Source organism: Tenrec ecaudatus, chromosome 13 (assembly GCF_050624435.1).
Source record: "Tenrec ecaudatus isolate mTenEca1 chromosome 13, mTenEca1.hap1, whole genome shotgun sequence".
Lineage (NCBI taxonomy): Eukaryota > Metazoa > Chordata > Mammalia > Afrosoricida > Tenrecidae > Tenrec > Tenrec ecaudatus.
This window is the reverse complement of record NC_134542.1, coordinates 72,267,675-72,291,686: the sequence shown is the minus strand read 5'-3', so window position 1 is coordinate 72,291,686 and position 24,012 is coordinate 72,267,675. Positions and strand designations below refer to the sequence as shown.

General features: G+C 38.7%; 1 protein-coding gene across 2 annotated transcripts in view; it reads right to left on the bottom strand.

Moving 5' to 3' along the window:
- SCN7A (sodium voltage-gated channel alpha subunit 7) overlaps positions 1-23,589 on the bottom strand; it is a 73,582-nt gene extending 49,993 nt beyond the window's left edge. Inside the window, exons 1-7 of one of the 2 annotated variants that reach the window (XM_075529627.1) lie at positions 23,359-23,589; positions 11,590-11,828; positions 10,134-10,252; positions 8,507-8,596; positions 5,875-6,003; positions 4,486-4,574; positions 236-445 (exon numbers count right to left, since the gene is read on the bottom strand). In XM_075529627.1, coding sequence (XP_075385742.1) covers positions 236-445; positions 4,486-4,574; positions 5,875-6,003; positions 8,507-8,596; positions 10,134-10,252; positions 11,590-11,828; positions 23,359-23,368 — 886 coding nt within the window. In that variant the 5' untranslated portion in view covers positions 23,369-23,589. Of the gene's footprint in view, positions 1-235; positions 446-4,485; positions 4,575-5,874; positions 6,004-8,506; positions 8,597-10,133; positions 10,253-11,589; positions 11,829-23,358 lie in introns of those variants that run through there. The other variant, XM_075529626.1, reaches the window with a different exon arrangement.
- Between the last annotated feature and the right edge of the window lie 423 nt (positions 23,590-24,012).

Below are 24,012 nucleotides of genomic sequence, written 5' to 3'. Positions count from 1 at the left end.
GCTCTGTAGCACTCTCTGAAGACATTTCAAAGAAGATTTTGGTTTTATTTATTTTTCTAATGATAAGATGTGCCAAGTCTAGGAATTCCAGATTGAGGTTCCCCTGGTTGCACTGTCGGAGACTGGGAACTTTACATGAACTGGAAGCAAATTTTGCACGAGTCCAGAGTTCAGCATTTCTACGAAGCCTCGTCTTTCAGAAGTATTCCACTTTTGAGATGGAAGTTCCTCTTACCTCGACTGTAGTACGGGTTTGCAGTTCTGTTGTACAGAGTCCCATTGTCACTTTCCTGGGGCCACCGCAGACACTTATGCTTCAGGTTGCCCATGAAGAGCCCCATTCCGATCAGAGAAAATACACTTAGAGAAAGCATAGTTAGGGCAACAACACCACCGAGTTTCTTCCAGCAATCGTCATTCAGTTTCCCCACGAGAGACTTCACACCTGAGAAGACAAGGCTTGTTTCTGAAGAACAAAATACTTCATCCAGGCAGCCTTAAACAGCACGGCTACTGTAAGTGCATGCCCTATTTCAACCAACAGACTTCTATCTGATTTTACTTTATCTCCGTCTAATAAGTAGAGAATGAAAAGCCAAACTTTGAGGTTTTGATTTATAACACCTGGAAAAAGACTTCAACTGCAAAATTTCACGGTGAGTTACGGGTCTCTGGGTTTTTACTCAATAAGGAGCAGTCGGTTTCTTCGCTGGGTCACTGTATGCGTATGATCCACCATGCTTCACAGCATAAAGAGGAGCAGAGTTAAGTATAAAAATGGGCCGAAAGTGTTGTGGAAACAAGAAATGGTTTCAAATAATCATATTTTATACTACCTTTCACTAACCTTGGATGAATTCAATTTTTGGAATTGAATTGTGAACTTACAACCATTCTTTAGAAACATTATTAGAAAGAGAATATTATAGGATCATCATTTATGCATCCGGTGTTTATATGAGAACATTTATTAAGCAAGCATTCAACTTTCAAGTTTGTTTTATGTAAGGATATTCAAGGATTTATTTAAAGATTATTATTACTTATTAAATAATGTGCTAAATGCTAAAATATTGAAAACATGAAATAACAAAGAAAAATAAAATGCATTTATTCATCATAAATGAAAATTCTGCTCACATTCTTGTGAATAAACATGCATTTTCCCTCCTTCCTGGTGTCTTCCTCCTCTGTCTTCCCTTCCTCTTGGATCTGAGTGTACTTAGGATTCTAATAACTACTGAACAACAAGGGTACAAAGTCCTAGCTCTGTGACATTGAGTAAATGATTTAATATTTCTTCACCCCATATTCCTTATCTTTAAAATGAGTGATGATATATTTTGTATACTATTGTGAGCAATAAAGATCGATTTTTTTAAATAGCCTGTTCAGATAAGTTATTTCTTTTGTGAAATAGGGTAGGGTAAAAATAGAGTCAAAGAAATGTCATATCTGTGTTGCATAAATAATTTTAATTTATACCAAGCTGTAAGGCATGTTGATTGCCTACGTTTGCCACTTAGAATTACATCATTAATATTTTTCTTTATAAGTAAGTGTTTTACTGGAATTGGCATTCTACTTCAAAAATATGACAATATTTAAGTAGTGATTATATGTTTAAATTGTTTTTTGCCTCAATGCATGCAATCCAATCTGTGTATCTCCTGAAGTCTTCATATTTTAAAAAGTCATTGCCAATTTATTAGAAAAACATTGCTTCACTTTACCAATGTAATACCTGTGATACCATTATGAATTATAATTATATCATGAATTATTTTAAGCAAATACATTTGTATTACTGAGTTTTCAGTATATGTGCATGATTTTCTTATGGAAAATTTTCTTTTCTCTTTTTCAGTTCCAATTTTACTTTTCCTCTTTTTTATAGGAATATTTATCTAATTCATATTGTTTGTTGGGATTATGGTTAGGAATAGCTATTCTAAAATGAAAACATCATTCTGTCTATCCTTGTATCCACATTACATCCACAGTGTCTTGTGCACTTTTATACATTTTTAGTGACATTTTGAAGAGAAAATATCACCTTTAAATTTGAACATAATTAATTTTATTAATAACTTTATTAAGAGTTTAATGTTATATTTAGATAAGTCTAAGCCACATGACAATTTTTATTCAGATTTCCCCATCATTTACTTTTAACCTTTCATTTTGCTTTATTTTAATATAAACTTATTTCTAATTTCACATTGGTTCCTCCTTCGAAAGAAAAAAAACAGCACAATAGCATTCTTTTCATGTTAACTTGACCTTTGCATGTGCTCTTAACACTTTAATTTTTAAGTGTCCTTTAAAATTTGCTCTATGTATCATTTCTAAGTGAATTTTATTTTTTCCTCTACTAATCTTATTTCAGATACAATATATCTGAGATGGTCTAATTTAACATGTTTCAGAAATACCACTGTAGCTATCATCATTCGACCAGTTTCCGTAAAGAATTTGTTAGGTTCCAGCTCCAGACCATGAAGGGGTGCTACACCTAGGTGGCCGTCACACCTGGATGGGCCGATTAGGCCAGGTGAATTTGATTCAGCCAATGGGTTGACCGATATCGCTGACCACGCCCCCTAACGTGGCCCTGAAAAGGCGGAGGTTTTACTCAGGCGCTCTTTCTCCCAGCGGCTTCGCACACAGGCCATGCCGCATCCGCCAACCATGCTGCAGTCTGTCCTGCTTGTGTTTCATTTCCTTACAACTGAAACTGCTTCTAATGCTCATAAAAGTCACTTGGATCACAAACCAGGCTTCAGCGTGAATTCTTCGTAGGCAAGCCAAGGACTGAGGTGTCTCTCTCCTATAAGAGAGATCTAACACAATGACTATATTTCTCACATTTCCCTTACGTCTAAGTTCTCTTAAATAATTTAGGAATTTTGACCTATTTATGACTGCTCATTTTTTATAACTTTTGTATTACATATTGTCTCATGATCGGTAGTCCTGGTGACACAGTGGACTTGCTAATGCTGAAGTCAACGGTTGGACCCTGGCACTCAGAGAGAGAAAGAGGTGCTCCAGTCCAATTTCTAGTCTATAAGGTCACTCTGGTTAGAAATCTCGCCCAGGGCAGTGGTTTGAGTTTTCTCATAGAGGTAAGTTCCCAAACTTATTTAAACTACTGCTACCTTTTCAGGGGAAAAAAAAAGGGGGGGGGGGACTTTTACCTAGTGCTACCTGGCATTGAAAAACATTTGGACTATAGCTCGTCATTCAGGATTAGTATTATTATAACTATGCGGCCCGACCCGGATTTTTCTAATGGCCCAGGGAGCGTTATAGTCCATCCAGGAAACACTAAAAATAAAACAAAAATAACCAAACTCATGGCAATCGAGAGACACTCTAAAAACCCCATACTCACGGCCATCGGTCCATGCCGACTCATAGTGACCCCTGTGGGTTTCTGAGGCTGTAACTGTTTATGGGAGTAGAAAACCGATTCTTTTCCCCACTGAGAGACTGGTGGTTTCGAACTGGGGATCACAGCCCCGTGTGTAATCGCTATACCACCAGGGCTCCTTTGGGAAACACTAGGAAGGGATAAATAACGATTTCTGCAAGGAGTTGTTGGGGAAGCAGATTCATGCAAAACAAAGAGATGCATATGGAGTGGAGGCTGGATTGGGATTTCTACTCCCATAAAAAGTTAGAGCTTTGGAAACTCACTGGGGAAATTTTACCATGTCCTATAAGGTCGCTATGAATTGGCATCAATTTGATGCAGTGAATTTGGTTTGCATTTTGCTCTATCGGAGCCCTGGTAGTGTAATAGGTACACACTGGACAGGTTAACTGCAAGGTCACCTGTTCAAAACCACCAGGAGCTCTGCCGGGGGAAAGCTGAGACTTTCTTTTCTCCTAAGAGTTACCGTTTCAGAAACCCACAAGGGCACTGCGACTCTGCCCTGTAGGGTCACTATGATTTGGATTCCACCCACTGCCAGGGAGCGGCGAGTGTGCGGGGAAGAAAGACCTGCAGAGCGCTTGCACGCACTCACTGCCAAGAAAGCCCTACGGAGCAATTCTACTCTGAGGCCTCCCTGCAGTGGACCTAACTGGGGGTCAACTGGCTAAGTAAGAAACTAGAGTCCTAGTTTGGTGTAAACAATGCTCAACTTCTCTCTTTCTCAGAAATATAAGGAGAATTTTTAAAACTCATATTTAAGATGTGAAATTAAAAAAACTAATAATATAATTTTATTGATCCCTGCATTGATAGTATACATATGGAAACCATCTTACATGAATAAATCAACTGCGATTTTTTCACTTTTCCAAAAATGGATTTAAATATTACAAATGTAATGATTTTAGAGAAACTTTTTTCAAATGTCATATGCAATTACTTCATAGAAATATATAAAATAGAAGCATATTCTCCAGCAACAAGAGGAGAGTACAAAGTACATGCATAAAAATGAATAACAGGAGTTGAAAGCTATATCTTACCTTGACATAAAGGTATGATTTTCAAAATCCTCAAAGTTCTTGCAGTAACAAGGATTGAAGAAGAGCCTGGCAATGATCTCATTATAAACCTGTGGGTAATTAAATTAGAGTTATTCAAAATTCACATTGGGTCCATGCTACCTATTTTTGGCCTTTTATGCTCTTTGAAATGTACTTTTAAAGCAATATTTTCAATCATTTTCCTTCCTTCATTCTTTAATTTTACAGTTTTATTATCGATTACAAGGGAAATTATTTATAGAGTGCAAGGTAGGCAGATTACTTACATTATGAGAGTTTTTAAAGTTTGATATCAGTATTTAAAGTTTGATATCAGTATTTACAGTTTGATATCAGTCCATAGCAAATTATGTACGTTATATTTGCAAATATTTTCCTAAGTAATAACTGAAAAATAATTTTTAAGGGATGTGATTTATTTCAAATATTTAAACTTTCAATCATGATTGTTATTTAATGATGGATATTGGTAATAGCGATGGTTATAGAAACTACATGTATAGCAGTTCAGAGTCAAAATCCAGGCTCTAGTATGTACTAGCTGTGCCAGTTAAGGAAATTACGTAATCTTCCCTGTCTCAGTTTCCTCAGCTATAAATAGGGCTCATCCTTCCTGATTGAGAGACTTTCTCATCAAGGTTAAATAAATTAATATATGTAAAGTATTTAGAGGGCACCTGGTACCTAGAAAGCACCTCCTAAGTTTCAGCTCTCCGAAGTAATGATGGCACCAATAGTTAGGAAAATAATGATAATACTTAAATGACATTAGTATCATTTTTAATGGTTTACAACACAGGAGGCAATTGCTTCCTGTGTTTTTACCAAGATTATTGCTTTTAAAAACCTTGAAAGAATTTGGAAATCTAACATCATTTAAAATAATCTGTCATGCCAATGACATGTTTTAGCCACAAAAGTGGGAGTACACTACATAGAAGCATTAAAAATATAGACATGTAAAGTGCTATGATTTAGTGTTACACTTTAGACAATGTGTAGATGTGTATGTTTACAATATCTCAATTTTATTGTTTATCTCTGAAGCAATGTGGTTAAATGAGACATAGATTAAGGGCCATGAGTCACATAAGCCAAGACCCCATCCTTAGTATTCAGTGGTCTCTTAAATTAAAATGCACAATTTAACCTCGATCTTTATTGCTTTTACTAGAAAACAGATAATATGCCATCATTTTCATTATCATGATATACTCTGAGAATTAGCTCCCTTAAAGCTGCCTAAAATAAGTCCCATGATTACAAGTTATGGGATATTTATTACTCACAACATTTTGAAAGGCAGTCAACTTTTCAGATGTCTTATGAAAAACATTTGCTTAGCAAGATGCTAATTTAGATACTTACTCAAACAAAGTGACACTGAAATCAAGCCAGTTCCAGGGATCCCCAAAGAAAGAAAAGGGTCCTGCCCAGATGCCTCTTGCAATGAGTTTTACAAGTATTTCCAATGTATAAATTCCAAGCAAGGTATTCCTGGAGAAATGTTTTCATATAAATATTAAAGGTGAGAAAAGAAACCAATATGAACTCTGAAATCTGAATACTCTATCATGATAACTCTGGAAATTGAGAATCATTCACTAGAATGGTGAAAATAGGTGTGTTTGAAAGGTCAAAAATCAATCAACAAACAACCCAACAAAATTAAACATCCATGTGACATTTGAATGTTTGCCTAGGGATGTAGATAGGGCTTCTAGAGTGGGCTCAGTCATAATATATTAGTCACAAAATTTGGCTAGTCCTACATTAGAGGTGGTTGTCTTAGATATTTATCTAGCTATATGAAGAAAATATTAAATATCACCTTTATTTCACCTAGAATTAACTGAATTGTGAGTATGAAAGACATATATAAGCAAAAATCCATTTAAAAATAGTTTTATTGGCATATACTTCTCCTCTCAATTTAATCATTCAACGGTACTACGAAGACTTGCACAAGTGTCTTCTTAAACTCATGGTTTTCAGCTATTTCTCCCCATCCTCCCTTGCCATGCCCCTAGGTAATTATCAATCCAGTTATTGCCTCTATAGATTTAGCTTTCCTGGATTTCACATACAGAAAATCATACAAAACCCAAACTGGCAGCAAGCTAGCAAACAAATAAGTAAAAAAAAACAAACCCCAACAACAATGACTAGGCAAAACATAGAAAAATCGCAATCAAAAAGAAGGCAGAAAATATTAAAAACAAACAGTTTTAAAAATGAGTCAAAAGGGAGATCAATTGATAAGGTATTTGATTTAATCTAACTACTTTTGCCATAATTGATGTCATAATATTTTCTGTCTGAAAGCAAAGCTATCCACTCCCCTGGGCTATAAACAGAGGTGATTCTCTGTAGACATGACAGTGAATTCACCACACATGTGTAGACCCTGGAGATAGGGCTTGGGTTTCCACTGTCATCCGTAGTCATCTGCAATTTGGGTGTTCAAAATATCGGCTCTGATGGCATCCCATCCTTTGGATTTGAATTTTATTACTTACGACTCTTGGATCGCACAGGCTGGTGTGGACTTGTGGACTTTGTTGACACTTCACTTAGATGGCTGCTTGTTTTAAGACAAGCCTTCAAGACTCAGATGTTATTCTTTCTTATAGTGAGGTACATCTGGTTTTTTCACCTGCTATTACACCAGTATCTTCAGTGATCCTTTCATGAGGGCAAGTGTTGGGCAGAACCATGTCATAAGAACGAATTTTTAAAGACACTTGACAATGTTTCAGCTTAGTGCTGGGCTGCTAACCAAACGCTTGGTAAATTAAACGCACACAGCAGCTCTATAGGAAAAGACCTTGAGATCTGCTCCTATGAAATGTACTCTCTAGAATTTCTAAGGGAGATTCTATTCTGTTTCATGGGGTCAATATGAGTTAAAATTGACTTAGTGAAATGTAACAGTAACAGCAACTAGTATTTCTTGTGGCGAGTCGGAGTTATAGTCACATTCCAGCATTAGGCCTAGGACCCAGGAGATAGTTTCCAGAGAGCCTCGTGTCCAAGAAAATGTAATGGTCCTTTCCATCACTGCAGTCTGATGCAAATCAAACTGCTCGTGTCCTTCAGGCAAAGGAGTATAAGGGAAAAGAGCAGGAAAAGATCATTTGCTTAAGGAAAGAAAAGAAGTCAAGGAACCAAAGAAACGAAGTGTGGGGTTTCAATAGTAAGGAAGATGTGATACATGGAAACATTACACTGGGATCAGTAATGGTCTTTGGAGGAGGGCCTCATTTATGTGACATCATGGACATGACTATATAGCTAAAGTCCCAGATTTTTATAATGTGTAATCCTAGCATGCTGTGAAACAGAATGTTTAAAAGTGAATCGAAACCGAAGAGTCTTGATAGAGTAATGCTTAATTAAGCATTGGGCTACTCACCTCAAGGTCAGCACTTAGAAACCACCAGAGGCCACTCAGGAGAAAGATGGGGCTTTCTACCTCCATAAAGAGCTAGAATCTTGGAAACACAGGGGCAGTGCTACCCTGTCCTGTAAGGTCCCTGTGTGTCAGCCTCAACTCACTGGCAAGGAGTTTTAAAATCAAAATTAATGAAAAGGCAGGATGAAATGTCAAAACTGAGTAATCCTGTGATGTGTGCTCAAATCACCAACCTTGTGCTTAGGAGTCGATTTCTTAACCATATGGGTCACCTAAGGAAATGTATATGTACACACACACAAACATAATTTTTAGGAAACATATGAATGGATTTCAAAAATTGAAGTTTATGGAAAACTAAAAGATAATGGAGATTTCTAAAGAATTTTTGAAGCCTGCTCAAGTATATGTGTGTGTGTTTATAGAATTATCTTGGAAAATTCATTCATTGAGGTATATATATAAATCTTATATTACAAATCAATGATAAATATATAAAATATGACTACTACATTTTATGTTATTATACATAACTTAATGCAATCTATCAAATATAATTATAAATAACAAAAGTGTATAACTTACTCCAATATTGTTATCCAATCTACAAAGTTGTTTTTGGTCATAAATATGCAGTCAGTCAGGACACTAATTAGAATGAACAGTCGGAAAAAGGTAGACTTCAGTCAAGGAATAACAGATGAGACTGTTGGAAAATACATATTCTCTAATATGTTTTATTTATACACCTATAAGATAAAATAGCTGTTAATGCTGAAAGGTACATCCTTTTTCTAACTGCAAAACAATGGGTTTGGTCATTGTTAGTATTGACTAATACTGTATATACTAGAAAATAGATCTGTAAACACTTGACAAACCAAGCCGATTGCCATGAATCAGTTGATTCTGATTCAGGAATCCAAAGGAACAGACTGAGGTTACCCCATAGAGTTTTCAAGGCCTAATTTTTTTTCCTGTGTTGTTTGTTGTCAAAACCATTTTACATCACATCATTCCCATAATTCAATCATATCAAGCAGGACTGCACAATGGCTACCACAATCCGTTTCAAAACATTCGCTTTCTCTTTGAACTCCTTCATGTTGGCTTCCCTTGACCCTGCTTGCCTCCACCTCTGAACCACCCAGGAGCTCCTATTCTACTTGCTGTCTCTGTAGGTTCATCAACCCTGGGTTTCATACACTGAAAAACAGAAAAACATATAACACAACTTCAAGAGGATTATTCCCAATGACAAATTACATCTGAGATAAACCCCAATACGAAACAGACAAACCAACAAAAATACCACGGAAAATGTTGAAAACCAGATCAAACCCAATGTGCATCAGAGGGGGATCAACTGACAAGGTTTTAACCGTTCAATTCAGGTTTGTCATTTCGATCTATAGTCATCTCTCAAGTGCACTCTGGTACTGGTTTCTTCCCATCCCTTTATTACAGACAGCGGAAAATCACTGGGGACATATTTCCTGTGGAGATGTCACAAATATATCTTGGGCTTCGACTGCCACCCATAGCCTTCTGCACACCAGAATCTCACAATTTAGGCTCTGTTACTATTCCTTCCTTTGGTTTGGGATGATATGATTTACAATCTTATTGTCACTAATGCTGGCATGCTTTTTCCATGTGGACTTAGTTGACATCTTAGAAGGCTGCTTGTTTGGAAACTAGCCTTTAAGACCCAGATACTATTTTATCTGATAGCTTGGCACCATTTAATTTCTTCACCACACTTTGCTATAGCACCCATATCTTCTGTGTTCCCTTCCTGTGGGCGGATATCACGCAGGACCATGATATAAAAACCAATTGTCCTTAAATTAGAAGTAGGATTTAGTACGATCCCCAAACCCATTCCTGGAACTAAGTTTGTTTTTTTTTAATCTGCCTTTGGCTCCTTTTAGGACCTTCTTGTTAGTTGATGGTAGAGAATTCAAGGTCTAATATTGACAGAAGCATCTTTCTTCAATAGAGAAGCTGATTGGTTAGAATTTGAATATGCTGTGTGATTTTAACGCGGCACCCTCAGGCCTGCTTCTGGAAAATACAGTGTGGTCGTAATTCATATCTCAATGACGTTTCAGGGTACAAAATAAATATAGGGACATTTGAAAAATAGAATTACTGCATGTGTTAGTGGCATGGTCTAAAGTGCAACCGATAAGCCAATAGAAAAGGATATGGATGTACCAAAACCTTAATCAATGTTCTTCTAACAGAATCAAAAGGTGACAAAGTACAACAGGTGGAAGTAGCATTAAATCTGAAGATTGTTCTGTTTTTATTTAATACCATGAATGTCTGTGGGAAAGAAAAAAGAACAAGTGATATTGGAACTCAGAACCATAACATACACCATTCACTAGACACCAAATAACCAATGATTGTGGATTCTACCAATTATTCTCTCCTTATCGACTGATATTATTCTAAATTAAATAAAATGACTATAAAACAGTATTTAATACATATTTATGCATCTCTACCATTTTTTCCTTATGCCTGTGTTATAACCAAGAAAGTCACTTGGCATGCGCCAATGCCCGTCTTCCCACAGAGTTTCCCTGTGGAAGAAAGCTATATTCTGGTGGTTCACAGAGATGCGTATAATAGCACCAGAAGTGGTTTGTCTCAAAAATCATAAAGATAAGAAAAGTAATTTCATTAAAGCAAATGAGATATAAGATTACAATAGTACAGAAGATTCAATACAACATAATGTTACAGTCATCATTAGTAATAACCTTGGAAATGAAATACCACTTGTCATCATAGACTGATAGATATAACTTCTTTGGCCAAACATTTTTAAAAATCCATGTTGAGACCTCCTTTATGTCATCACATTTCCCACAACTGGTAATACAGGTGCAGAATTCCATTTATGCCAACACCCTTTCTATTCCCCATTGTAGATGCATCCATTTCTTCTCTTGCCTGTTCATAGAATGCCTTCACTTTGAGTTATAAAAATTTAAAGTAGGGGGGGGTGTTAAAAAAAATTTAAAGTGCTTTTAAGTTATAATGCTAATTCTACTTTATTAGTTAAGATTTTAAAAAAAATTTTCCCATTCACCCAGATCTTTGCTTTTTCTAAATATAATTATTCAATACATATCTTAGTGTGTGTTTTCTTTGTTGATATATTTGACAATTGTCTCAAATTGTTCTAGCAATATGATACATGTGAATGTCTGAATAACTAAAAGTTGTGTTTTATAAAGTGACTTTACTAATTATTAAGTAGGCTCATGAAGTTTAGTGTTTAAAATTGCAGAAGATATTTTAGACATCCCATAGTTATGCAAATTGATAGCTGTAGATGACTAATTCCCATGATTGTGATTCCCATGATGCCATAAAATATGTTATGTTCATTAAGGCAAATAGTATGTGTATCCCAAGGTAAATTCACAAAGGCAAGCTAAACATTCAGGAAATGAATCAATTTAAAAATGAATCTCAAAATTATGTGCTCCAAAAAATAAGGCATCTTTTATATTCCTTAATAATTTACAATTGCCTCTTATCCTGTCTTCTTTTTCTTCTTATTCTATCTATAAACACAAGTGTGTACTTTTTACATGCTTGGAAAGGAAAACAGAAATTCAGATGTTATAAATTGAACTATTTCTCACATTTTTATTGTAGTATGGGTCCACATCTTCCAACGGCGCTGACACCAATTCTGGAGAAAGGTTTCCATAAGCAGATGAAAGCACTCTGCCAACTTCCAAGTCGATATTTGGCTCTAAGTCATCTTCATGTTCCTCATTGTGTTTTTTAGCAATACGCTGTTTCATAAGTTCAAGAGACTCTTTTGTGAAAGGGACAAGGCCCTTAGGCTCTGGGGACTCCAACATTTCGAGTTTTGTACCTACAATACATTACATTTCTTCAGTTTTATGTAAGTTGGTCAGCAGCTCTATATAAACTGGATACATAAAATTATAGAAAGTTGGGATATGAAGAAAAGAGAGCAGGAAAGTGAATATGTGCATTCAAAGAATACATCCCTGAGTTTTGTAGAGATCTGAGTTATCCTGACTAGATGTTGTTGTACTTAATATTCAACTTAATTTTTAATTTTCTGTACATTCTATTCATTTATTTGCCTTGAGTGATTTGTCGTTTACTAAAATATACCTTTCAAACTCTTTATATCAATAGAAAAGTTTTAAAATTGTTAGAGATAATATTCTGTATCAAACCAATTATTTTACTCTCAGCTGAGTTGGTCATTGATTGTATTTTCCTTCCCTAAATTTAGTCTTCATTGGTCCTGAGCCCTGCTCTTCTGGAAATCCACTGATATTTCACTCTTTCCTCAGCTCTTCCTCTCAAATCCTAATCCCTTTATACCCATTTCTGGTGACGGCGTGAGCAGAGTAGTGATCATTCTTGTTTATGGGCACTAGTAGGTTTCCTAATACTCTTCCACCAGATATCTAGACAGCAAAGCCACTCAAAGCAGCAAGTTAACTAGGGAAAACAATGTTCACTCTCTTTTCCACGACTAAATTTTGTAATAATTATGAAAGAAAAACCAAAACACACGGTCATTATCCTGACTTTTCATGAAATTAAATTGTTCTCATCAGTCCCTTTAAACAAAACATATTTTCTGTCATTTCTCATTATACACCTTCTAGATTAGCCATTGTTTATCTATCTACTCTAATGTAGTTGTCTTTATAATTTTATAAATTAGTTGCTCAAGTTGTCTGCAGATTTTTCTCACCTCTTGTCTTTACTTACCGTATATACTTGTGTATAAGCTGAGTTTTTCAGCACAAAAAATGTTCTGAAAAATTGGGGTTCGGCTATACACAGATCAGTGGTACCCCAGCGAGGTGGAACACCTTGTTGCCCCCCCCCCCAGGTAACGGGACGAGCGCCCGTTATCTTGCGGGTGATTGCCATTTCTCCGCTGTTCATTCAAAGTCCCGCTGACACTGCAGGGCTTTGAATGTTAGTTTACTCACATCTAACCAATCAGAGCCATCCTATGACATGGATGGCTCCAATTCGCAGAAACACCCTTAGTGATTCACTTACACTGGCAACTGAACTAGTAAGGATGTGTCTATGGCTGCGTTCCATCTCTCCCCTCTGGTCTCTGTGCTAATTCACATCTTGCACACCCCTGCCCCCACAGACTCTCCCCCTCTTCCTGGCTAACAAGTCTTGGGGGTTGGGGGGCATTACCATGAAAGTTCTTTTTCAAAGTCTTGTTTTTTTATCCTATTAGGAATGGATACTCTTGAACCAAAACAAAAACGCCAGTCATATGAGGCTGGTTTCAAAATGAAGGTTGTGTCAAGAGCAGAAGAGAGCAATAACAGTATTGCAAGTAGGGAATTCTGGTTTGACAAAAAGCAAATGAGGGAGTTGCGGAAAATGAAGGCTGACTTGGAACAGATTCCAAAAGCTAAAAAAGCTCATTGTGGTTTAATGTCTTTTTATGGAGCTCTAGAGAGTGAATTGCATAAATGGGTTATGGAGTGTCGTCAAAATGGTTAATGCGTAATATGCATGGGAATCTGCATACGTGCTCTACAAATGGCTAAGGATGACAAATATAAAGCACCAGGCATTGAAAAATGTGCTGCATCAGCAGGATGGTGTACCTGCTTCATCAGTAGGTTTGGCCTATGTTTGAGACAAAGAACAAAGATTTCCCAGAAATTGCCACAAGAACTTGAAGAAAAAATTATGTCATTCTAGTAATTTATTATAAAACAAAGAAGGATTTATAATTACGACTTGGCAGAGATTGGGAATATGGATGAAACTGCCATGACTTTCATCTTCCAAGCACCAGAACTGTGGCAAGTTTAGGAGAAAAAATCATTTTTCTGAAAGCCACAGGAAATGAAAATAAACACTTTACAGTTGTTCTATCATGTTTGGCTAATGGAACTAAGCTGCATCCTGTCATTATTTTTAAAAGAAAAACCTTGCCTAAAAAGATCAATTTCCCACCAAGAATTACTGTGCGTGCACATGTTAAAGGCTGGATGGATGAAGACGGAACAAAAAACTGGCTGGAAGAAATTTGGAACCGACGACCAGGAACAGAAGAAATTTGGAACAGACGACCAGGAACAGCCTTAAAGAAAAAGCCATTATTGCAGATACAGGGGAGTGTCTGTCCCCCAATGGGGAGAGCAATTGTAACGTGTCTGCTCCTATAGATACAGCTGCCGGCTAGATAGCAATCAGCCATGTGCTTCTAAGAGGTAACTTTAAGGCACCAATATTACGGGAGGATCTTATGGGGATTAATATTAATTATGATAATGTGATGGGCTTATTTCTAACTCACAAGTGTAAAGGCCTCCCTCCACCCCAGAATCCTGGCCTGCCAGGCTTCTTAATATATGAGAATAAAGAATTCATCTGCACACACACAAAAAAGAAAAAGCCATTGTTACTTGTTTGGGATATGTTCAGAGCCCACCTATCAGATGACATAAAAAATGGCAAAATCTAGTAAGTTACATTATTCCACGTGGGCTTACATCTGGACTGCAGCCTCTGGATGTATCTTTGAATAAGCCTTTTAAAGATCGTGTGCGAAGGATGTGACATGAATGGATGCCATCTGGTAAAACCCGACTAACAAAAGGAGGAAATCTCATGAAGCCTGACATAGCAAAGTGGGTTTGAGATGCATGGGAAGACATTCCAGAAGATATGGTGTGACGTGCATTCCAGAAATGTAGTATTAGTAATGCTATGGATGGCAGTGAAGATTGCGCTTTGTATGAAAATGACAGCAGTGATGGTGATGATGGCGATATCAGTGAGGACAGCGTCTATGATGACCTCACACCAGCTGAATCTCTGCATTGGGATACAGATGATGAGGAGGAATCCAGTTCTGAAGGATTTTAACTCTTTACATGTTAGCTTGGTTGCTGATTGAGCTCAGGGAATAGTACTCTTAAGGTATCATTGTTGATACCTTATTGTTTTTATTGAACTTATTTTCCACTTACTGTGCTGGTTTACTAATGTTAAATGACTTGCTATCCTTTTATTTATGTTTTTTTATTTAGAATAAATATTTAAATATATTACCCCACTGATATCTCAATTTTTAGTAATTTTATTTTCATTTGTTTTGATTATTGAAACTCACCAATAGCTTCTGCATTTTCCACCCTAGGCTTATACTTGAGTCAATTAGTTTTTCTGGTTTCCCAGGTAATAATTAGGTACCTCGGCTTATACTCGGGTCGGCTTATATTTGAGTATATATGGTATATTAAGTCATCCTGTGAGTCACTCAAAGCATCTTCATCAAATGTAATTTCATTTACCTGTGCCCTATTCACAAGGCTTGTTCTTTCTCTGCATAGACAACTATGTTCTCTACTGGGTCCTCTCCATCCAATTCTTGACAAAACTTAGTCACAGAGCGATCCTCCTTGGTGGCGACCGGTTGACTGGTTTTTATTTCCTACCTCCAAATCCTCTTCAGAATTTTATTATTGAAATTAACACAATTTTATAGTTAATATCATGGCAGTTTGTTTGTCTACCTTTTGTCTCTTATAGTTCTGACACTAGCTGATACCCATCTATGAAGAATTTTCTATGAGAAAAGTCATACATACACAGAAGTTCTATTCTACAATTTGAACTGTTGTACAATTGAGTTCCTTAATAGTTGAATCCACTACTTGGTTATAGATGGGATGTACAATATAAATTAATTAATCTTAATGAGAGACCAATCACTGCAAGAATATAACTGCTAGTATATGTAAATGGACGTTTGGGATTATTTTAAAGATCAAGAAGGCCATCTCATTGGCATTTGAGGGGAATGTCTATAGTTCATTTGTCATAGGAAATTAAAATGGAAATCCAATTCCTGGACCGATTTTTATGCCTTCCATGGGATAACACATTTTCTAGGCTTTCTTCTTTCTTTTCATATATGTTGCTTTCTACCTAAAAGATGATTTCAATTGCATCATTCTCAGTGAAGAAACCAAAATGACACTCCAGCCTCAACTTTACTTGATTTTCCATTTGAAGTCCTTGACTGGATCTCAAAAATTTTATAAATAGGTAATTTGATTGGCCCAGCTCAATTTATGGATGAATTCCCCCTTTGTCAATCAGTTGTATATAGAGATTGTCTCAAAACTCTTACTGCCATTGAGTCATTTCTTGTTCATAATGACCTTATATGACAGGGTAGCATTGTCCCTGTGGGTTTCCATGACGGTAACTCTTCACTGGAGTTAAAGCCTCATCTTTCTCCTGTGAAGCAGCTGGTGGTTTCCAACTGTGGACCTTGTGCTTAGCAGCAGAACATGTAACTTCTACCCCATCAGGGCTAGAATAGCACAGATAGATATAAATATAAGGCTTTAGAATTTGGATTAAAGCAACCTACCTGCACAAGGACAATGTGGAAGAGATATGCTTTTGCAGCAGAGAAAAATGCTAGAGTATGTGAATTAACAGCAAGTGTAATGCACATTGATACTGATTGTGTCTTCCAAAAATGCCAAAATATTTCTTTGTACTGAAGGTGGATAAAAGAGGCAGTCCTCTATTATATAAGGATTCCTGAACATCCTACCCCAAAAGCCTATTGGTAGGTAAACTGGAGGGTCTTCAAATGGAACCAACATGTTGTTGCTTGATGTGAAAAACACACCATTTATATACGTATGCTTTCTGGGAAACTTGTGTTGAAACTAAAGATGAAAAAACAGATGTTAGGTTATCTTTGCCAAAAACAATTATGAAATATTAGTCTATGCCAGATAATTACTTGATTTTTATTTATCTTTCTAATATGTTTCCAAGATATTTAGATTATGTTGTAAGGATATAGAAAGAGCAAGATAAATTAAATTGAGGAAAATGCAGCAAATTAAAAATTTAAGACAATGAAACCATGTAGAGTAAGGATAATATCTCAACTGTCAACATCACTCTGGCCTGGAATAGGATTTGGAGGGTGAAATGATTTACCATGCCTCACTTGAAAGAGTTAGGATCTGCATCGGACATGAAGACTGCAGAATTGCTCCCTCTAGCATGGAGAGTGGAAAGGGCCTATTGCACCATGACTTTACGATGGTTGTAAAAACATTAAGGATAATGATGTTACCACTGACAAACCAGTTAACTTCAGGACCTAGAAGGTGCTTCCTGCAGAAGTTAAGAAGACGCAGTTAAGATGATCATTAAGTGAATTATATATGATAGAGAATGTAGAGGCCACACCTGCTTTACTGAAATAATCTTTTTTTTCTTCAAGAAGCTTTTGATTAAAAAAATGTAGTCCATCTTTTTGTTGACTAGGGACAGTAAACTGTACTCATGAGACATATTCAGATCTATGGTTCGTCTTTTCCCCATTCTAAGATAACTCAGCCAAATGATCTGACGCACTCCCTCCCTTGGAGTCTCCTGGGCAAGTCCTTTTTCTGAAAGGGCTAAGAAATAATATCATGCTATCTGCATTGTTTTGCCCTATGGGATATCCAACAATATTCCCCTTATCTCTTAGGAAGAAGACTGTGATGAAAGGTGATTGAAACTAATGAAATTCTAAAGGTTAGGGATAATGTTAACTCAGTAATATTAAAGCTCTTGAGACACAATTGACATTCATCTCAATGGATGTGACCTTTAGTAGTTTGGGAGCTGGAAGTACTGAGCAGCTTCACATGTTTTAGAATAGCATTATAACTGGTGCAGTATTTCTGAACGGCAGTAGTTTCTAAATGCCGAAGGTACTCTGACTAAGCTTCCCCACAACTGTTCTGCTTGACGTTTTGAGAAGGCATGCTAGCAAAGATATTAATGATATCATATTTTCAATTTAAAAGACTAGAAACCAGTAAAGTATCTACCATAAGAGGTCAATACCATACATCTTAGTATGTCACTAGCATAGAATACTTCACAGTAAGAAGGTAATAAGACAAGTATAGATGAGGTCTTAGGAAAAGATCACCCAATTAAATTAAGAGAGAAAGTGATATTGACAGCAGCGTGCATGGTTGATATTTGAATGAAAGGATTTATAAAGATCATGAGTTCGATATGTTGGTGCATGTATCGTGTTTCCCACCCCCCCTGGAAGCAGTTGGACTAACGAGAGTAGAGGGACTAAAATGTGCCAGGGGTGTTGTGGCTGTCCAGTTAAAATGTTTCTATTGCGTGACTGTTACAGCCAAGTGTGTGTGTGTAAAAGCTTACACCCCAGAGGTTTAGGCCACAGTCTGACTGAAATGGTGTCAGTCCACCTGTAGAATCTGTGAGTGTACGTGAGTAGATGTCCCCTAATCATGAGCCAGACTACTCAATGGCAGTGAGTTTGTTTTGCTTTTTAACTTCCCTCTGGGTTTCAATACATTTGGATTTTGACTTTTCGATTATTCTTTCACTTAAGTTGATTACTTCTAATTTGATTTAGACTGCCTCATTTTTATTCTTTTACTTGTCCTTGACAAGCAGTTTATCTAGCTTCACTTAATTGACTCTTGCACTGGCCTTGGATTCAGACTCCAGCTGTGCTCTGTCCACAAATCAACTCATTTTGGCTTCAGGTCCTGTTCCTCAATATATGCACTTAACTCTGACTCAACTCTCTCACTTGGATTATTTTAGCCAACACATTCCTAGAATATTATATTTTGCAATGGGAAATTATAAATAAGAAGTTTTAAAAGCACTTTACCATGTCATGCCACTTTGTTTTGATTGCCTTCCTTAAGATTTCTAATTCAGACAGGCCTCTAAATTCAGCGACCACCTTATAAATAAACAAGTACTAGAGAAAACCAAGAGGGGCGGACTTTATCTTTCCCCAAATAAAAAGGTATCTTTTAAGAAGTGAACTCCCCCACAAAGTCTACTCAACTTGGACTCCACTGATGGTTCCTTAAGAAAATTAATAAATCAGAAATTATTGTTGAGGAATTTAGTTCATTCACATGCAGCATGCTGTGGGCAACTGAGATAGTTAAAGTTTATTGTCCAACCTGGCCAATAAATACATGTGGGGTTAATTGAAGGGCAGAGAGCTAAATGGCTCAGTAAGCCTTGCCTTTCTAGTTCTCGGGTCTCTTGCTTTGTGGTCGGAAAAGGGTGCGGCTGCCTTAGCCAGTTTTCTACTTCAGCTGGCAAGGCTCACTTCCTGCAATACATCCCAAGGAGAAACTGCATGGACCTACCCCGATGCAGCCCTGGGTGCTGGAGCAGCCTTGTGGAGACTCCTGCCAGGGCTGAGATGCTTACACATTCACTGACTTGGCTTTCCTCCTGCAGTCAGCATCATAGTGTGTGTTTTGTGAGACGGAGGAGGACTTTGTGGATGGGTGTCGGACATATGGGTTAATGTTGGACTTGTGGGATTGGGCAGCACTGGGTTGGGATGTTTCTTGATGTGCACTTAACTTTTATATAAAACTCTTTCTTATACATATGAGTTTCTGTGGATTTGTTTCTTTGAAGTATCCAGTCAAACACAGCAACTTACACTGGAAGAGTACAAGACAAAACGGACATAGGACAAAGCCCCAGCATCTAAGCACAAATTCACTTCGATCAGGTGCTCAGAGGTCACTCAATGTAAAGTTCAGCTGCCTGTAGAAGAACTCACAAAACAGTCAGTAGAGACGGAGTCTCCAGAGGGCGAAACCATATGCCTGGAAAAGCAATCAGGGTGTGAAAAACTTCCAGGGTCATGAGGAGACCTAAGTTAGGGCCTTCCCTTCTTGAACTTCTGCAGGACCACCTCATGGGTCACTGGAAGGGCCTCTTGTTTCTACGGATATGATGGAAATGCCCACTCTGTGCGTGTCCAGTGCATGAAAACAAGCATATTGGGGGAAAGCCAGAATTTTGCCAGAATGAACTGTGCTGTGACCCTCGGCTGTCAGACCCTGGACCCGTAGAATCTGGCCAGACGCCATCTAAGAGCTCAAGAGAGAGGAATGTATTCTTCCGTTTCCCAGAAGAATACAAAGGCTTTCCTGTTAGACATGCAACTCCTATTTTCACCAGCACCAGGCAACCTTTTGACCTGTGGTTTTAGATGCCACTGGCTCTCTGGAATGCAAAACACAAAATAAAAAATCAGAACTGGCACATTCGTTAGAACCCCGGAGTCATCATAGATGGATCTCCACCTCTGCTTCTGGTCACTTCGAAAGCGTCTTTGCTTTTCCAGTCTCCTCCAGCCACAAGCCACCCAGACTTTCAAACAGAATGAAGCATGCGGATGCCCACCCCACTCCTCCCACTGGAAAGCAAGCAGAGGCGACTTGAAGCACATTACAAGGAGCATGGTTAGTTTCTGTCTCACTCTGAGATGGGCACAAGCAGAGACTAGATATGGATCAGAGCCAAAATGACAGCATAGAGCCTCTGAAAGTAGGCACAGGGTGAAAGACTGTTGGGTCCAGAGCTTTGCATGGAAGCCTGGTAGAGAAGGCAAAAGAAAAAGAACATTCCAATCAACATAATAGATTCAATCAGGGGCATTGAGCTCCACCTTTTTCTAATTATCATCTCATTTAAAACCAAAGGCCCTCTACCAATCAATGACCCTTAAAATCCGAATTTTATTGGATGAACCCCCTGTTTCAGCACGTCCATCAGCCTCTTATTTGATGCTGATGAAGTAAATCTGGCCCGTGGCTCTTAACCTCCACCAGAGCTGTCCACCGCCAAGCTACCCATTCTCAGTCAGCACCAGGCTGAGCCAACCCTTTTAGAGATACTGCATGTGTGTTTTCCCAGCACACGAGGATTCCCTGTCTCAGGATGGAGCACAGTTTATTAAATTGAGCATGGTTTATTAAAAGCAGTGGTTGAACAAATATGTTAAAATCGTGATCCAAGTTGGACCAAGATATATGGGACAGCAGACATAAAAAACTGTCAAAAGCCCTTTGATGAAAACACTCTCTTCAACTGCAGCATGTTTCACCTTTCAATGTTGCAGAAGGGCAGAACTGGTTTATTTGACAGTGGTTAGCCTGCTTAACAGGCAATTCCAGGGAGGGGCGGGGGGGACAGGGGGCAGAATGAGAGCTTGCTATACAAGTTAATCCCTGTATAGGTGGGTGATCCTATCTTGCTGATGGTTATTAGGCATGGTAGTGGTTACAGATCTCTACCTCAGAAATTGACCAATATTGATGTTGCGTAGTGGTGATAATTAGATTACATTCTAACAATTTAAGAATGCTCCTTCAATGCTAAAGCTTCTACCATAAACTCCCAAGGGAGAACATATACTAGTAGACAGAATATTATGTACCAGTCTCTGAGTATCCCATTTGCCTGAAATAGTTTCCTTGATGTAGCCCTATGCCAAAGAGAGCAGGAGCCTGGGGAAGAATAGGGGCTTATTCCCTAATTAAGGTGTTGAATAATATATTGTAGTATCTATTTACAGTGTGTTTTAAACTTGTATTTATCCCACCTGGACACAATCAGGGAGCATGTACTTCCACTAGTTTAACTGTAATGCATGAACCATTGGAGGTCGTGGAGACAGGGTCAGGGTGAGGCTTCTGACCCTGTCACCCAGACTCTATTGGTCCCTGTTCCTGAGCCCAAATCTTACTTTAGGGCTTTCTCTTATCATTTTAAATCATTGATGATTCAGGAGCTGCTCACCATACATTTAATCTGAGTGGAGGATTGTATGCATCTCACTGGTCAAGAAGGGAGTATTTTTGCCTAAATTTCTATTTCTCCTATACACCTAGACAAAATAAATTCTGCAATATCCAATATTCTTTAGGTTTTACTCCCAAAGATGAAGAAAAATGTGCTTAAAACAAAACAACAACTTAAAAAACAAAGTTTAAAGCATACTTTGAAAATATTCAAAATGCATAAGTATGAACGGATCACCACAGTATACAATTTTGCAAGGGTAGAGGCAGTTAGAACACGCTTGGAGAGCTGTGCAGATAGCGAGAGACTGAGCCTTGGATCTGAATTTCACTTCCTCCCGTGCGTTCTAGGAAGGCCTGACAGAGCCCCCTGTAACTCCCACAGTGTGCTTCGTTCAGAATGACAGACGAGGATAACAGAATAATGAACAGGAAGATGCCTTAGACAAGTTATAGTCAACAGCATAGTAAATTTGCAGAAACCTGGCATGTGATCTTTTTTATTTAGTCCTTACTAGGACTTTCCAAAGAAAGAAAATCAAGTGTGATTAAGCAGAATAGTGTTTCACGTGTCAGAAAAACCCATAGTCTTCCACCTCAATATTGACTAGGCAGGTCATCTTACAAAACCATTCCTTCTCAGGCTCTTTGTTCACTTTAATGAAATAGGAGTTAAAGGACAGAGTCCTTAAGTAGGGTTGGTTTTAGGTATGGTGCCAACACTGTGGTGGGCACATGGCCCCAACTTCCTTCTACTTGAAATAAACTGAAATCCTGAGCAATAGCTAGGAGAGAATATCCACACACGAAAGCACCACCTAATCTCCTGCCCACTGCAAGGGATGTTCCTGGCCCAGGCCCAAACTTGACTCCATCATCCGCATTAAGGTAAGGGCTATCAGTGTCTCATTCCACATGCATTCATCATCCGGCTTCCTGGTCCAACAGCCTCAGAGTGAGTTAGCTAGAGCCATGTGAAAATAGCATTACTTCTTTTTTTTTTTAAAAAAAACATTTTATTAGGGACTCATACAACTCTTATCACAATCCATACATACATCAATTGTATAAAGCACATCTGTACATTCTTTGCCCTCATCATTTTCAGAGCATTTGCTCTCCACTTAGGTCCTTTGCATCAAGTCCTCTTTTTACCCCTCCCTCCCCGCTCCCCCCCTAAAAGAACACTTGTAGAAGGGATGCATTTTACGCAACTCAACCATGCCCAAACCTGTCGGCCCGCACTACAGCAAAATGCCCAGAGGATTGCGCTGCACATTTCTGGTCACGTTTACATATCAACTATCAAACCAACAATTCTTAAAGGAGAAATAGCGATCTTTCAATTGACACATTAAGTAAAATAAGAGATGGGATTCCACAGAACAAGCATTTACTCCCGCCGTACGATCATTGTCATACTCTACAGTCATCATCGCTGAGGGTTTCTAGAATTCTTACTCCAACCGAAAGAAGCTTAGGTGGTCGAACGAATAGACAGATCAAACAGTGCAGCGCAAACACCCACTGACCATCCCAGCTCTCGAAGCAGGAAAACATAAAAATGTATCTTTTGCTCTCTTCGTTTATGTCTAGAATCTGAATCTCCATCCTCCTGCTGGATCCTGAGGATGTGAACCGGGTGGGGCCGGTGGGAGAGATGGAAGGGCTGGTAGCCAGTAGCAGCTACCACCATGCCAGTATCTGAAAAACTAGCAAGGAAAAGCCACTTACTTGCTCCCATGTGACAGGTCTCCACCAGCACCCCAGGGAACCCTGAAACCCAGGGCTCCTGGGAGCCCCGTCCTCCTGGGCGGCTTTCTCTCTCTTGGCGGAAACTCCCAGGTTTCCCGAGCTCTGGCTGCCTAGGTGGGTTGCTAGGCTGATGTCTGACCTCACCAACGACAGAAGCTGTGAAAAGCCCTCTGAAGCTCCAGTTAAAACCCCAGTAATTGGGGCGGCTGCCGGGCCACTGACCCAGAGACCCCTCCTTCCCAGATACTCAGAGGAGCCCCGCCCACAGCTGGGAAGCTGCTCGGGTCTCCTTTCCATCCTCCCTCCCTCTGCTCTCCCAGCCCCCCCACCCCCCCATCTCCAGGCCGCGCTGGGCTTCTCTGGGCTTCTGCATCCGACCTGGCGTGGGCGAGCCTGATGTTGACAGAGCCCAGCAGCAGCGGCTGAGGAGGCAACCACAACAGCAGCTGCAGTGGCTCCTGGACCAGCTGCCAGGGAAAGGGCGGGCGGGGGGAGGGTGGGAAGGAAGGCCGACGAGGTAAATCTGTGAGGCTGTCCTCTGGGGAAAGGGCCTGGGGGAGGGGGTGAAGGAAGTCAGGACTGAGAAAAGGCACAGAGGACTGAAAGAGGAGGGATGCTGGCGGGAAAGGAGGA